This window comes from Danio rerio, chromosome 12 (assembly GCF_052040795.2).
Source record: "Danio rerio strain M-AB ecotype USA chromosome 12, GRCz13ab, whole genome shotgun sequence".
NCBI classification, from domain to species: Eukaryota; Metazoa; Chordata; class Actinopteri; order Cypriniformes; family Danionidae; genus Danio; species Danio rerio.
In genome coordinates this window covers 37,885,578-37,902,959 of record NC_141032.1, presented here as the reverse complement: position 1 = coordinate 37,902,959, position 17,382 = coordinate 37,885,578, and the positions used below count along the sequence as shown (strand labels likewise).

The window sequence follows — 17,382 nt, the reverse complement described above, 5'->3', positions numbered from 1 at the left end:
AAAATAAAAAACTAAATACACAGGGTTTTTAATAGCAGAAATTGTCAGAAGCTTTTGATTCACAGGTATTTTTCCATTTGTTTAGTCTTTCAAGTTGCATCATGGTACTTATAATAAGCAAATTAACAAAGTTCTTTGCAGATTTATTTAAAAGAGTGTTTTTATTGCTAAAATAAAATTCAATTTAACAAAATGCTAAAACAATTTTGTTGTCCAGTGATATACGTGGCCTATACCTACTGCATCACCCCATGTAGTAGCTATAATCCTAATGAAGAAAACTGCGTTCAATCATGAGAGAATGGGTTTGCTCTTATAATATAAACATAATATTTCTATTAGGTACTTGCGCTGATTATTAAAAATCATTGTTTGGAATGAAGCTAGCTTCCTTCTTCTAGTGAGTTTTAAACTCTCAGCTGCTGTAAGGTAAGCTTCCTGCTATTTAAATTGAGGAGGGATAAGTTATCAAACCCAAGATATTTTGCTCTGAATGTCTGCAGGCAGATAAATGCAGCTGAAATATGTTTGACAAGAACACCTAGTACATGCACGTCAAAAATATATCCTTCAATTTGATAGCATCTGTCAGGAGAATTGATGGCTAGACATTTGTGGGTGGCCCTATAAATGCGATTTAGTACTGTCAAGACAGTTGCTTCCGTGATTGTGTCCCGGTTTTCAGCCTAGTCCAGTGCACTTTGATTTTTCCAGGCCTCATTGTGGAACTCAATTTATGTGGAACAGAGGCTGAGTTAGTTACTAATGTTCCTGTTATACACATCTCATGCACACCTAAATGCACACCACCCTCACCGTTTACAGTCAGACCATCACAGGATGGCAGTTTGTGCAGGAATTGTTTTATTTTCAAGTGGAAAAATAACAAATTAAATGTTTGGTGTCTATTATGCTCGCATTGATTAAAATTAATCGCTAGTCATTACTGTCACACAATCCTTTCTGATAAATAATTCTAATCTTATGATTTAGGATTCAAAAAAACAAGACTTATTATTAGTAGTAAACAGCTGTGTTAACAGTTGGCTCTTATTTTAGGAGGATTCTTTTTTTGGTGTATTAACATAAAAAAATTAAATATGTAATACACACACACACATGCAGTGTCGGGCAGTAGCGTCGCTACAAGTAGTGAAGCTACTAGCTTAACTACGTTTTTTTCAGTAGTGTGGTGGTGGTGTCTCTACTTTTTAAATCAAATAGCTTTTCAGTAGCGAAGTAAATCCATATAATGGTGAAAGACGATTTCTTCTTCCTATTTTATGGTAGTAAACAACACACTTTTTGGTGCGTTATTGCCACCTCTTGTTCTGGTTGGTGACATCACCAACTGATTAGGCAAACACGAGAAATTTACTTGATGGAAAGATGACTGAGGGAGAGGAGTTATTTCTGAAGCAGGATTCCTCGTGAACATACCTCGAGAAGTACATGTTAAGATGCAGTAATGTTAATTCTGATACTGTGCTCAAAATACTTTTATTAACTTATAGTAAGTACTATAATGTTTTTGAATTACACAGGAGTGGATACTCAAATTAGTTTGTTGTGTTTTTTATTATATATTATATTATATATATATTATTATTATACTACTTTATATTACTGCAGTAAAGGCTTAAGTACAGTATACTGTGGTAATTACTATTAGTTCATGATAGTTGCTAATGATACTACATTATGTAGTGTAACATATTAATGAACTGTTGTAAATATATAAATATACAGCTTATTCCTAAATTTTTTAATTACTATAAATTGCTATAGTATTTTAAATGTTTGATTTTTGTTTTTGCTTTTATATGCTATTTAGCATATTATGTGCAGTAAATAACTGAACTGAACGATTCTGCCTCATGTTTGACAGTTTTATTGATCACTAAGAAATGATTGACTTGGATTTAAGTTGCTTCCATTTAAAAAAAAATGCAAAAATAGCTTGGATGTAGCTAAAGTACTTTTCTCAAGTAGCTTTTAGTGTAGCTTGCTAAATTTCCCGAAGGGTAGCTTTTAGTGTAGTTAAGCTATATTTTAAGTAGAGTAGGTAATGGCTCATTTTAAGTAGCTTGCCCTACACACTTTGTGTGTGTGTGTGTGTGTGTGTGTGTGTGTGTGTGTGTGTGTGTGTGTGTGTGTGTGTGTGTGTGTGTGTGTGTGTGTGTGTGTGTGTGTGTGTGTGACACACACACACACACACACACACACACACACACACATATATATATTTATATTTATATATATATAAGCAATATCACACTCGTAGCAGTGCGATATGGCTGTATATCTGCACTAGTGGGAGGCATGCGTTGACTCGCCCGCAGGCCCCCCCAGTGGCGATATACAGCCATATCGCACTGCTACGAGTGTGATACTGCGTTTATACAACAGTTTGACGGCATAATCAGATGTATAAAAAAAGAGAATCAAACAGGGAGAGTCTCAATAACCCTTTTGTACGAGGAACTACTTTCTTTTGTCATTTAATCACATCTACAGCTGACGTCAGAACAGCAGAAACCATTGCCAGTTTACAAATGTCACTATAGAACTAGTGTTCAAATGATTCTCTAGCGTACTGTCTAAAGTGATGACAAAACGGGTCATTTTTGCTGACATTTTAAGATTATAAGGCTTAACAACATGAAATGCCATCAATCTACAGAGATTTCCCAGTACATCTCTGTTGCAATTGGGAGATTACAATAATTAACCCCAAAAAAGCCAAAGCAAAGCAAACACTGCCAGTTTCTGTGGTATAAATACAACTCTACAAAATACGAAAGAGAGAGATCGACTTAGTGCCACTTTACTGAATTATAGTGATTTGTTCAGCTGTAGTTTGAAACTTGCATTGTGAAAATGAAGAATTTTTTTTCCCTCTAAGGTATTTTTATGCAGTCTCTGTCGTCATCTTGTGGCGGGACGGCAACCGTCACTTTCTTTGGTCTGCTCAGACAGGCTGCTGGGTTCCAATGCACTGAATCTCTGAAATTATAAATATTTTAAAATAAGCACTCTCCTAAAATAGGCACTGCGTAGTTGCAATCTAAACAACTATATTCTCAACTAAAAAAATCCTCAAAAGTGCAATATGTTGCCCAACAGCAGGAATATTTAAAACTTTGGAATGTACTTTGCTTGTTGCTGTATGTGGGCGGAGTAATACATAAGGGTGAGGGGTTAAGAGGCTGGACGAGTGCTGTTTAATTTTTTTATTTGTTATTGGAATAAAAAAAAAGATGTTGTTAATTTTTATCAAGATTACGCAATCATTGGTTTTAGTCATTTTTCATTTATATTTCACATAGTTTTTTAAAATAGTTTATTTTAGCATTTCAAACGATGCTCAAACTTACCAACTTTTGTCAAAATACCACAGGCTACTACGACAATAGTTACTACATAAAAACTGTGACAGCCACCTCTACCATGTAAAATTCCATGTATTGTTTTGAAAACTATGTCTAACATTATAAAATCCCTAAGTGCAGCTCTCCATCTCGAATTACAGCTCAAAAATATAGTACAAGTATAATCGGGCTACGCATGTTTTACTGCAGTGTCACGTACACTGTGATCATGTTTACGTAAATGTAAAATGTCGGCTCTGCCTCCTGCTGCTGACCAAATTAGCCCAAAGCCCAGCACACTCTCATGCGTGTGTTTTTTCCTCTGTTTTTTCTCTCTTTCTCTTTCCGCAGTGTGACTGGGGGGGAGTTGTTTGAGGACATCGTCGCCAGAGAGTATTACAGTGAAGCTGACGCAAGGTGGGCTCTCCAATTTACTGTTGCTGTGGTTACTGTGCTGCAGTGAGCAGGTCACACACACACACACACACACACACACACACACACACACACACTCACATCTGATTCAAAGCACAGAAAGAGGACGACCATCCCTTTTGTGCAGAAAAACTGAGAGCCTTTAATGACGGTGGAGTCGTAGAACTGGCAATCAACAGGTGGCACACAAAAACGCATCCATTTGCCCTCTGTTGGCCCTCTCCTTTCGAGTGCATCATCTTCACTGAACTGTAAAGGTTCTTTCTAAACAGGTAGCAGAAATTACACCTTTTCAAATGATGTGTAGAGCTCCAACCTTTTTTTTTTTTTTTGTTAAGAGTGACTAAGTTTAGGATGAGATTAGCTATTTGCCGAACTTATGGGCGATGACGTTGTGCAACACATCGACTAGCTCACAAAAAGTGTAATGATACAGCACTACTAGTTTGAATGGCATGCTAAAGGGATCATTTAATAGCTCTGTTCTAAAGACAGTGTTAATTAAGCTAGAGCAAATATGAAACGCAAAGTAATGAAATTTTGTGTATATTTTGCAACAGCCATAATGTTAGAAGGTTTTTAGCTTCACAAATCACCAACGCCAAATTGCCAAAATGTGTAAAATTGTTGAAGTGCTTAGAAATGTGCATTTTTTATTTGATGTCCAATGTAGTTTCAACTGAAAAATAAAGAGAGGGCAGGACATAGAATAGCTTCTCACTTTAAAAAATGGCCATTAGACTTTTTTGTTATTTCAAACTTTCCAATGAGAGTGGTTGAGTTCAAGCACATCAAATGAAAAGCAAATGAGAAGTGTCTTTAAGGGGGCGGTGCATGTCAGATACTAGAGAGCATTTGATTGGTCAGAAATTTGATGAAAACTGAAGTATGAGGTCAGGAAAAGAATTGTTGATCCATTTAGGTGGAAGTGACATACTTCAAGCGTTACATGTTTATATCTTCTAAACGCAAATTTTCATAATACATTGGGAACTTTAATGTATTGAGGCAAGATACTGCCACTGGAGTGAAGTAGTAGCAGGCATCAATGTGTAGGCGGGGCTAATCCACCGGATTACATCATAGAGATCATTACAAATCCTGTCATTTTGTCAGACTGCCTTCAATACATGCTGTTTTTAGAGTAACAATAACATTTTGAATTCTGAGACTTCAAGGATGTTTTAATTGTATTCTGACCTCTTGTATGCCAAAGAATTATGGAAATTTTGATTTTGCAGTTCATGACTGCTTTAAGCAACTTTTAGTTTTATGACTTTGGCATTTTGGATGTCCATAGTGTTTTTTTCAGTCTAATGTAAAGAGAACGTTTAAGATACATTTATTTGATAAATGTTATACATTTATCAGTTTGTTTGTAGATTTCAGTTGCCTATATTTAAATAATGAAAACAATGCATGCAATAATGCAACATTTTCTGATTTGCAAAGCATTTAGAAACCTTATCCATAAAATATTTACAATTCTTTATGTAACATGGGGAAGTATGGGGATAACCAGTGTTAGGGGTAACACAATATAAGTAACGTGCGTTACGTGATAATATTACTTTTCACAAGTAATATAACACATAAGTTTTAAAAATAAGTAACTTTATTTGAGTTACTTTAAAAAAAATGTAACACAAGTTACTTTTAACCTTGCTTAATTTGCTTTTACAAAAATACAGTTGAAGTCAGAATTATTAGCTCCCCTCAATATTAGCTCCACTGTTTTTTTTTTTCAATTTCTGTTTAATGAAGAGATTTTTTTCAACACATTTGTAAACATTGTAGTTTTAATAACTGATTTAATTTATCTTTGTCATGATGACAGTAAATAATATTTGACTAGATATTTTTCAAGACACTTCTATACAGCTTAAAGTGACATTTAAAGGCTTAACTAGGTTAATTAGATTAACTAGGCAGGTTAGGGTAATTAGGCAAGTTATTGTATAATGATTGTTCTGTAGATTATCGAAAATATATAGCTTTAAGGGGCTAATAATTTTGTCCCTAAAATGAGTTTTAAAAAATAATAAACTGCTTTTATTCTAGCCGAAATAAAACAAATAAGACTTTCTCCAGAAGAAAAAATATTATCAGACATACTGTGAACATTTCCTCACTCTGTCAAACATAGTTTGGGAAATATTTAAAAAAGAAAAACGGTTCAAAGGAGGATTAATAATTCTGAATTCAACTGTATATTGCAGATTAAAATGACCTTAGTCAGGTTTAATCACACACTCAATAAAAGAGCTGCGAGGCAACAGACAGTCGGCTTGCACTCATCATCAGGTCTCTTTTTTCACAGCAGATGAGTCAGTGTACTGTTCTTTTAACTGAGTCTACTAACTGAGTAACTGTTCTACTAACTGATATGGGTTTATTTCGAGTCAGAGGGGGTAACCAGTATGTTAGTACTGTAATTACTGAAGACGCAAACCGTTTCATGACAATTTCAGTTTACCAGTTCACTTTGAAGATGCAGTTAAAACAAACGATTCATTGGCGAATCGCTCGTCATCCCTACAGTCAGAAACAGAAACAATGGCAGGCTAGATGTCTACATTTTTTTGCTATCGATTCTTGTTATTTTAAACTCATCGAAGAAAAGAGGTGGATTGTTAAGTGTAGATTATGTGCTAGTAAAACTGCAAGAAAGATGAAAAAAATTAATTGAATGTAAAGCACTATACCCGCACCCCACCTTCATCAATGATTGACATCAGTTCACTGTCTCCAGGTAAAACAATTAATTTGACTTAACTGAAAAAAAGGTTATTGCTTTTATTGTTGAGGAGGTGCAGCCACTGTCTAACATTAAGATTTTGTCTTACTTAGGAAAGTATTTACACATTTGTTAAGGCAAAGTGAAGAAATTAATTCAGTGTATAAAGCTCAAAGATTATTTTGGTTTTGGGATTTTTTTTTCGTCCTACAGTTTATTTAGTTATTAAACATTTTAAAGGTTTAAAATTAGTTTTTGCCTTAATAAATTATTTCATGTTAGTACTATTAGCCTTTATTGCAATTTTTATCTCAAAAAACGTTGTTACTTTACATGCTTTAATCTCTATATACAGCATGTATAGCTCTGAGCTCAGAAAGTTCTCAAAATATAATATTATCCTACGTTTTTAAAGAAAAAATGAAGGTCTAGGTTATACAGGTGGTTGTTAAATGCAGAGCTTCTTTATAAAAAAGTTGAAAAAACACCTACAAGTTCTGAAAGAGGGGGGGGGGGGGGTGTATCTCAATATTGTAATGCATCACTTTCAAAAATAACTTTCCCCAACACTTGGGGTAACTATGATTATTAACCCTATTGCCTTAAGTGTCTTGTACATTAAATGTGTAATGTAATATAATTACAGTTTTTTAAAGTCAAGTCATATCTGTTTGTTTATACTAAATATTTTTTTTCATACCAGTAGTAATCATAAAGTTTGTTATTCATGTGCATGATAATCAACCAATGTACAAATCCCAATTCACTCTCCTGCTGCTTTCAACTCAAGCCACTCACAAATGTGCATTTCTAAGAGATAAAACGTTTAATAATATTAATAATAGATTTGCCATGCCACTAGATTGGTTGGTGGTGCCACCATCTGTAGAACTGTCTGGCACTGGTGCCACTGCTCCCAAAAGTCAGTCTGAAGCTCTGGGTGTGTTCAGGAACCAGCAGTGAGTGTGTGCGAGTCTCTGAGGGAGCCTGACTCCAAGTTAAAGCCCCAGGCATTCAGCACAAACACCCTCCAGCAATAAGCTGAGTTTTAATATGCTCATTCGGGAGTTATTGGTGCATTTAGTCACATGATGCCAGTTTAACGTCTTTACTTTAATATAAGACTGATAAAGAGAGGGCAAGTGGGAGAATTGGTGAGAAAAGCATTTTATAAAGTGATCAGCTGTCTTATTTGTGTGTGAGATAAAGAGAGATATAGAGAGAGAGACAGGTCTTTAGTGTCCGCTGGGATTTGTGCTGTCCTGAAAATGGAATGCTGAGCTTAAAATGTAACCAAATTTGGGCAAATAGCTTCTGCATCCTTTTGAAACATTAATATAGTCTCAGCAGTCTTTTCCCACTCTGCTTTCTTATCTAGTGTAGTCGTTTTTTTTTTGTTTTTTTTTGCTCAATTGTTCCTTGTGGCATATCCTAACCAGGCATGATAAAGTGGCAAGCGATAATAAAATCTATATCTTCCATGTGGCTTGTCACTGGAAACTTGTCACCTAGTTAGAACACAGTACGAGTGTGCAATTCTCAAGTTAATATAATGGAATGTGATTTAACATGTAATATAGTGTAGGAATAAATTAGTATGTAATATATATATCACTACACTAATGTTTTCACTTTTATATTGTATTTTATTTGTAAAATGTAAAATATAATAAGATATAATGTAGTAATTAATGAATATTTAAAACATGAATATCATCATGTTATGTTGTTATGTTATGTTATGTTACTTAAAGTAATTAATGTAATATAGAGTCTTGTATCACAATGGAATGTAGTAATAAATTGCTATTACTGTATTACAATGGAATGTAGTAATACATTGTATTGTATTATGCCTTATACTTTATAGCATTATGCAGTATGTACGTATAGTGATACATTAGCATTATATTATATTATATTATATTATATTATATTATATTATATTATATTACATGATGAGGAAAAACTATTCACAATTTACCTTCAAAAGTGATAGTTTACCCAAAAATATACATTTTGTTAACATTTTCTGATGTTTGAAGTGATTGATATTAACTATCACAGTGTGCATTTCTCAAGCTAATATAATGGAATATGATTTAACATGTAGTGTAGGAATAAATTAGGATGTATTATAAATATAATTACACGGTATTGTCTTTCACTTTTATATGGTATTTTATTTGTATATTGTGAAATATAATAAGATATAATGTAGTAATTAATGAATATTTAAAACATGAATATCAGTTTTATATTCTATTTAATTACTTAAAGTAATTAAATCTAATATAGAGTCTTTTATTACAATGTATTGTTGTAATAAATTCCTGTTACTGTATTGCAATAGAATGCAGTAATACATTGTTGTATTACGTTTCTTTATACTTAATAGCATTATGCAGTATGTAGTGATATATTAGTATTTATAATACTTATCTTACTTTTTATATTATATTATATTATATTATATTATATTATATTATATTATATTATATTATATTATATTATAAATATTCATAATTCTCTTTAAAAAGGAATAGTTCACGCAAATATATCAATTGTCAACATTTTCTGATCCTTGATGTTTGAAATGATTGATCTTAACTATCACATGTCAGAACACAGTACAAGTGTGCAATTCTCAAGTTAATATAATGGAATGTGATTTAATATGTAATATAGTGTAGGAATAAATTAGTATGTATTATAAATATAATTACACTTTAATGTTTTTTCTTTTTTATATTGTATTTTATTTGTATAATGTGAAATATAATAAGGTATAATGTTGTAATATAGCAATTAATTCATATTTAAAACTTGAATATCTGTTTTATATTACATTTATATCACTTAAGGTAATTTAATCTAATATAGAGTCTTACAATGTTATGGAGTAACACATTACTGTTACTGTTTTGTAATGGAATGTAGTAATACATTATATTGTGTTATGTTTCTTTATACTTTAATCACTTGCTTTAAATGTTATTACTCAATTGAATGAGTGCTATCAGTGGTTATCAGCTGATAGATATGGGCCAGTAGGGGCCTTCTGTTTCTACTAGTAGGCTCAGAAGGCTGTTATCATCAATCCACTTGGTTAATCAGCTATACTAATAGAAAAAACTCTAGATCTGTTTTTACATTACTGTGATGGTTGGGATTAGGGTGTAGGTAGGGGTAGATGGTAATAAAATACAATTAATGGAAAGTTTTTATAAATAATATAATTAATGCTCTTGGTTAACCAGCTATACAAATGGAAGACTCCAGATCTGTTTTTACATTACTGTGATGGTCGGGTTTAGGGTTGGGGTATACATTTATAAAATACAGTTAATGGGTAATTTAATAGATAATATAAATAATTCTCAACCTTCAGCTGCAGTAGTACTACTACTTAATGCAGAAGGCCCCTGCTGGCCCAAATCTATCAGCCACTGATAACGTGCATTTAATCGAGTAATAACATTTTCATCAGCTGACATTATAGCACTATGCAGTATGTAGTGATACATTAGTATTTATTATTTATATTATGAAGAAAAACTATGCATAATTCTCCTTTTAAAGGGAAAGTTCACCCAAAATATTAATTCTGTCAATGTTTTCTCACCCTTGATATTTGAAGTGATTGAAATTTACTATGAGTTTATTATTATTTTTTTTTAAAGAAAGCAAATATTTTTAAAAAATGTTTTAAACCTGTAACCATTGACTTTTATTGTATTTGTTTTTCCTACTATAGAAGTAAAGGGTTACAGGTTTTCATCTTTTTTCAATATATCATTTATGTTCAACAAACATAAAGGTTTGTAACCACTTATAAATTATCTGAGGCATCCCTTTAAGTATCTACTGTATACAGCAGTGTGACTCAACACACGCACACACGCACACACGCACACACGCACACACACACACACACACACACACACACACACACACACACACACACACACACACACTGTCCTGGTTAGGCCTTTATAACATTCTCTTATAGGATTACAGCTTTAAGAGGGATGAGATAACACATGTCTGTGTACCTGTCTGAAAGTAATGCCCACTCCAGCTTTCCCACAATCCCCTGCTCAGCTCACCTTGTGCTTCAGTCACTTCACAGTTAACCTCAGTTCAGTCTGCTAAAGCAGCAGAAGCGTATGCATATGGAGCGTCAATCATCCAGTCATGCTGCTTAATTGAATTGCTTAATTGAATTGTCCAGCAGAGCATGTTGATTTAACTTTACTGTAATCAATTTCAAGGGCTGATTTTAATTAAGATTTAAATGACATACTTAAACGATCTCAGGAAACACTTTGCATTATACATTTTTGTTATCATTTGTCAAACCATTATGTTGGGGGACTATTATATAAATGGCAGTATTTACAATCAAATGTGTTGTGTTTTTAATATTATTATTATTTACCCAAAAATGAAATGGACTGTCCAGTATTTGCATTTAAAGGTTAGAAATCGATATTTATCCTCAGCTCACCGCTCACTTATCTTTAAGATTTTTCTCTGCCACTGATTGATTTATTGTTTTGTTTTTCAGCCATTGCATCAGTCAGATCCTGGAGAGTGTCAATCATATTCACCAGCATGACATCGTGCACAGAGACCTTAAGGTGAGCACAAGCTTGTTCCCAAAACAACCCCACACACAGCAATCGGGCATCCTTTGATGAGTTTCCATGTTGATGCCCTGCACTGTACATTCACACAAATATATGTGAACAAAAGCATTTTTGGCCTCTGCTGTATTTTGAATAAAGCATATTCTAGTTTTAATAGTTTCCTTACTACTAACATGTTCAAGTAATTATTATAAGGCAGTGGTAAAAAAAGTCCTGAGAAATCATACTTGAGTAAAAGTACCATTACTTGCCTAAAAATGTAGCACGAGTAGAGTAAAAGTATTTGATTTAAAGGGTCATGACACCCCCCACTTTCGGTTCAGGTCTACCTCAGAATTTTTTCAAAAGATGTATCATAATGGGCGTGGAGCTCCGTGAATAATGCAGGAGTGGGTGTGGTTAGCAGCGGAAAAGGACTGGAGCGAACAACTGTTGTCAGTTAGCTCACAAAATGAGAGACAAACCTTGAAGAGATGCATGATTTTATAGTCTACAAAGTTAAAAAAAACCCTGCTACATTTGTTATTCGTAATTTCACATACAGACTATACAGTCTAAAATACAGTCTATTTTAACCATTAGCCCTGTTGGTAATCTAGAGGATTTAGGCGAACGCAGCAGCACGGCGATGTGTCTAAATGTGAATGAACTCCTGATTAAAGACACCGTCCACCATTCTTCAACTCTCTTAATGCTCTCACAACAAAAATGCTTGCTGCACTCAAACAGCTTTGCTGTATCGGCCCTGACAGCATCGCAGGAAAAAACTTGCATCAAACTCAGTGCATCATGGAAACAAACACATACAACCCTTCATGAACAGCTAAATACTGTGTGCTGTGGGTCCGTGTCTCACAGCTTGGCACTGGCAGGTCTGCCTTGCCTTCGGAAAGCATGTGCAGTCATGAATAATTAAGAAGCCGGGTCTTCTCATAGGATAAGAATATGAATAATAATGAGAAACCGATGCTTTATCTTTGCACTTGCAGTTTTGCGTTATGTCGCCGATTTTGATCCCGCCACAAAAATCATTTTAAACCCGGAAGCTAAAATTAGCTGACAAAAGATCAAAATTATCAAAATTGTGCTAACATTGTGTTAACTGATGCTCAACACACACAAATCTGTTAAAACCTCAAAAAAAGTACTCAAGGGTATCATGAACCTTTAAATGTTACTCAAAAGTATGAGTAAAAAGACCTTTCAGTAGTACTCAAAAGTTGTCAGTATTATGCATTTACATCTAATTTGTGGATGTGTGTGAACGTAATATTCTGTAGTGCATTTAGTTATTGCCCAGCAGGCACACAACATCATAAGACATTAATATTAGGTTAGCTTTAGGTTGTGACATCAGGTGAACAAAATTCATTGTTTAACCAGCGTCTAAGGACCATGTTATTTTGATATCCAATAACAACACCAAATGACGTTGATTTTAGGTTGCTTTAGAAAGTGACCAAAAACCAGCGTCGAGCCAACATCTTAAATCAACATAATTTTGACGTCAAATACGGACATTTGTTCATCAGGTTTAAAAACCACAATCCAACATCTGACGTCATAGTAACGTTCACACAACATCAAGCTGTAACATAATTAGTCGTTGATAGTTGGTTGATTTTAGGTTGGAAGTTGGACATTGATGTAGGCGTGATGTTGAGTTCTGATGTCAACCCAATTTTCATTTGCAAACAAAATGTAACGTCCCTACTTCCTGTGCTTGTAAACTCATAAACAAACACCTGCGATCGGTTTTTGAGATTGGCGAGTACTGATCGAGTCATCTAAGGTGATTATCGGCCGATTCTATTTTTTGTCAATTGATTGGAGCATCCCTAACTCAGACTGCTTTGATTCATATTCAATCTGTCCTCTTTGGTATGGGAGGCATGCACATTAACAAGGATTTTAATTCATTAGTTTGCAAGGCCGCAGTTGAGCGCTCCAATTGGACTCTCTTAAGCACATTGCCAGTTTGAACCTGTATGAAATCCTGCTTTGATCTGGGGGAGTACAATCAAAGAGGCCACCAGTGAGTTTTGCACACCCCTAAACCTCACTCCCATCCGGGTCATGGCATCATTATTGCAAAAGACTACAATGTATGTCTTGAGAGAAAAAGAATTTTTAATATAGCATAATATATATCTATATTTTTTTCCTGAACCACACTACTTAGTTTTCAATATATTTCCATTGCAATGCATGTGTTGTATATATGTCACGAGTGCATGTGTTCTCTCAACAGCGCCAGTGTCATTGATAATGCAGACACCGATGCACACAGTTTTATCATGTCCTCCTATTGTGCATTAGTCACATACACTGCCCTCCCCCATGTGTATGTGAGCCCAATGCTAAACAGTAGTGATGTGCCCAGGCTGGTTGCCATAGAGAAGAACGTGATACGCCAACTGTTGCTGGTACTGCCTGAGAGACAGAGGGATTCGGGAGGGGGCAGCGCCAGTCTCTCCATTCCTCATTTGCAGTCCGTGCGTTTAATGAGGGAGAGCGCGATATTCACACCTATGGGCATAAATTTCCCTGCATCCTCATAACTGATGCATTTAAATTCTGCGCTTGCATGTAAAACTAGAAGATAAATGTGCGGCAGCTAATAATTCAAGCCTGTTGAGTTGTGCATTGAGGAAAGTGAGAGGAAATCGACTTTACCAGCCTATATTTTAGCGTTAAAGTCTGCCATTGTGCCAAATAGGGTTGTAACGGTATGAATTTTTTACGGTATGATAATCGTCTTAAACAATACCACGGTTTGACGGTTTCGTGGTATACGGTATGTTACAAATGTTACAAAATAATAGAACAGTGAAGCAAATTTGACTTTTTCCAAATAATATATATTTTAGTTACTATAAACAACACCGCTTACAAAGAACAAATAAAAAAATAAGAAAATAATAAATAATGTGTCAAAGTCCAAATAAAGTCCAAATAAATATGGTGCAAATCCTCAGTAAAAAAATATATATAAATATTTACTATCCTATAAATAGTTACGTAACGAAACTAGATTCAATATGGAACATCTTTAGGTTTTATGTGCCAGCATGGATATGGTTGTCTGTGGATATGGATTTGGATATGGTTGTCTGCAATGCAGACAAACAGCTGCACCTTCATTTGCGTCTTTTGAAAACAGCAAGAGCAGCAGTTCGTCTTTGCTGTGTCACTGTTTTGTCATGTTTCTGTGCTGCTGTGCATGCAAAAGTACTTAGTATGAGAATTATTTCATGCAAAACTTTTTTTTTTTTGCGTTTTATCTCTTATTCCGTTTTGTTCAAAAAGCTCAGTGTTGGTCCACAAACAAAAGCGAAACCTATGCTTATTGGTTGTGATATAGCGAGTTTGAACCAATCTGGGCATGGAGGAGGGACAATGCATCAATGTATCATGTCTGGTTTGTCCGGAGACACAGTGACGAGCGTTTCGTTGTCAAATCAGCGTTGTCAAATCTTGATGACGTAACCGCACTGATTCCGGAGCCTCTGAAAGTCCGCGAATGTTATGTGATACAGATACTGGACTTCTGGTCTTCTTCATGCCAATCTTTGAATTGTATGAATCGGATCAGCGGATCAAAAGTTATTAAACATTTAAGAGCAATACTTATTTTTAGCCGCGGGCGGCTGTCTCGGTCTTTAAGGGTTAAAACCGTTGATATGCATTGTTCATGGTATGATAATCGTGCACGTTCAAATCGTGGTAGACCGTCACACCGGTATATTGTTACAACCCTAGTGCCAAATATATCTTTCTAGGCCTCTTCACTAAGGGTGTGTACTTGAAGCTGCTGGATATAAATGCACATCTCTGTTTGCTATCGTATTTGGAGCTCTGACAAAACCACAGAAAATGCACTTAAATGTTTGCTCGGTGTAAACGTGGTAGTAAAGCAAACGCAATTCAGATGTGCTTAACCTGTAAGCCTTGTATAAACTTGATTGCTTGTGAAGATCTCATCAAAATTGGTGTTATTCTACTAAGCAGGTTTGGCTGGTGTAGTAAAAACACCTGATCATATGCACATCTGCTGCTGTTGTCTCTTAGTTGTCTCTAAAAGGTTTTCTCACTGACAGTGTTGCATATTGGTGGTTTACAACATGCCCTAATGATACCAGGGAATTTCTGTCTGTCATATTTTACTTGAATTAAAAGAAATTTCAATTAAAACCACCTTGAGATTTTATGACTTGTACAGTTTTGAAGGTCATTCTTGCAAATATTACCAGTTCTTAAAGTCCTGATGTGAACCGGAAGTTGCTGAGACTTTTATTTCAGTATGTTAATGTACTGAAACAGAATATTGAGTAGCAGGCGGGCTGCTTTTTTGCGAGTCATTCCTTCATAGAAAACTAATGGTAAATGTCTTTGCACACTGATGTCCAAAATTTTCATATGCATTTTTTTTTTGTATTCGTATAGGAAAAAATTGGCACAAACCTTGCACATTTAGTCCGATGTGTATTTATTAATCCATATCGAAAATATGCTAAACATTTCGGAGCCAGTTTAAAAAGTGATGCTTTGTTCTCTCTCTTCGCTAAAGTAGAAAAAGAAAGAGGAACATGCTACATATTGTGTTTATTTAATAGTAGCCTACATAGAGAGAAAGGAGAGTTCTGCTCATTATTAAAGAGCTGCACTACGATTATCTTGAAATGCAAAGTTTATTTCAGGAAATCAGTGGAATTTTGATATATTGCTTGTTATACTTCACATTTAGGTACTTAAACAAATTCTGAACAGAGTTTCAGTACCTATAGACATTATAATATATGGTGGCTATATTGATGTGTCGAAGCAATGGACCGAAAGTGGACCATGCTTTCTGTTAAATTGTCTATGAGCAGTTCATCAAATGTACGGACACACACACCAATTATCAGCAGGGGAGCGGTGCGCCAGTCACTGAATCTAGCATATAGGGGTTCTCAGCTGTCCGCCACCTTCTTTCTTTATTTTATGCACTTTTTATCAAAGTTATCTTGAGCTCAAATGACGGCACACTGTATTTAGTTTTTCTGCTTGCACGTTGGCTCTGAACAGTCAAAACACTCCAAAGCCTTTTTTTGGATGCGGAGAGCAGAAAAAACAAACCCGGCAAAACTCTCGGCAAAAAAGTTTTAGGACTGAGAAAGTTTCGGGGGCAGTATGTCAATACGATTGACACAATGTAAGGTTGAATCTATTTTTTAACATGCGAAAATTACAGGCAATTTTTTTGGACCGCTACTACAAAGAGGAAAAAAATTTTATTAAAGATTATCAAAACAAGCTGTTTTTCTCTCTTGATTAACCTACACAGATTATTGTTCACCTGAAGAATAACAAAGTGTGCTTACAAAATAAACATTGTAAATTTAGATTTCTCACTGACTTTAAAGTAAAAAATGAAATAAAAAGTAATGGTTTTGGTATGATTTTGTTTGCTCACATTGCTAATTTTGTGGTGAACAATTCATCTGTGCTGTCATTAAAAAAAAAAAAAGTTTGCTCATGCAAGCTAACATTAAAATCTGAAAATGCACTTCCTGTTTGTTTTTCAGCTAAATTCTCAGATTACATCTGTCTGAGGTGTTTGCAAACAGAAATGGAGGAGGTGTCTGTTAGGTTATAATAACTCTCCCAAAACCCCTTTCCTAATCTTTTAGAATGAAAAGCCTACTTTTCTACATCCAATCAGCTTGCAGTAGAAAAAACAAGCCACGCCCACTTTTTTTTCTCATTTCATATTTTGTTTCTCTAGAAACTGCATCACAATACTAAAAAAAATGGTTGAGTTTCTGGTTCATGCAGACTTTAAAGTAGATGAGTACAAAGCAACGCTTTTGCATACATTTAAATCTCTCAGCTTTGTAAGAGGGTCTTTTTAAGGCTGGTTTATACTTCTGCGTTGAGTGATCGTGCGACCCACAGTGCCAGCGCCTTGTGCGTAGTCCTGCATTTATACTTTGCATGCTGTTTGTGTTGTTCTGCAATAATACTTTCAAACGCTAGCTGGCAGTAGGTGTTTATTTTCCTCTGTGTCGAGTTTCTTAACGGGTGTTTTGTTTTTTCTGAACACTACCTTAAAGTACAAGTAGCCAAAACTCGCTCATTAAGAGGCGAGAGCCGGCGGACGTGCAACAACTTATATCAGGTAAACACAAAACAAAAGTTTCCG

General features: G+C 34.8%; 1 protein-coding gene across 24 annotated transcripts in view; it reads left to right on the top strand.

Annotated features, from left to right (window-relative positions):
- The window catches only part of camk2g1 (calcium/calmodulin-dependent protein kinase (CaM kinase) II gamma 1), a 155,891-nt gene that overhangs the window by 85,344 nt on the left and 53,165 nt on the right, over positions 1 to 17,382 (top strand). For all 24 annotated transcript variants that reach the window (XM_087275431.1, XM_087275425.1, XM_087275418.1 and 21 more), the window contains 2 exon segments: positions 3,723 to 3,788; positions 11,114 to 11,186. In XM_087275431.1, coding sequence (XP_087131557.1) covers positions 3,723 to 3,788; positions 11,114 to 11,186 — 139 coding nt within the window.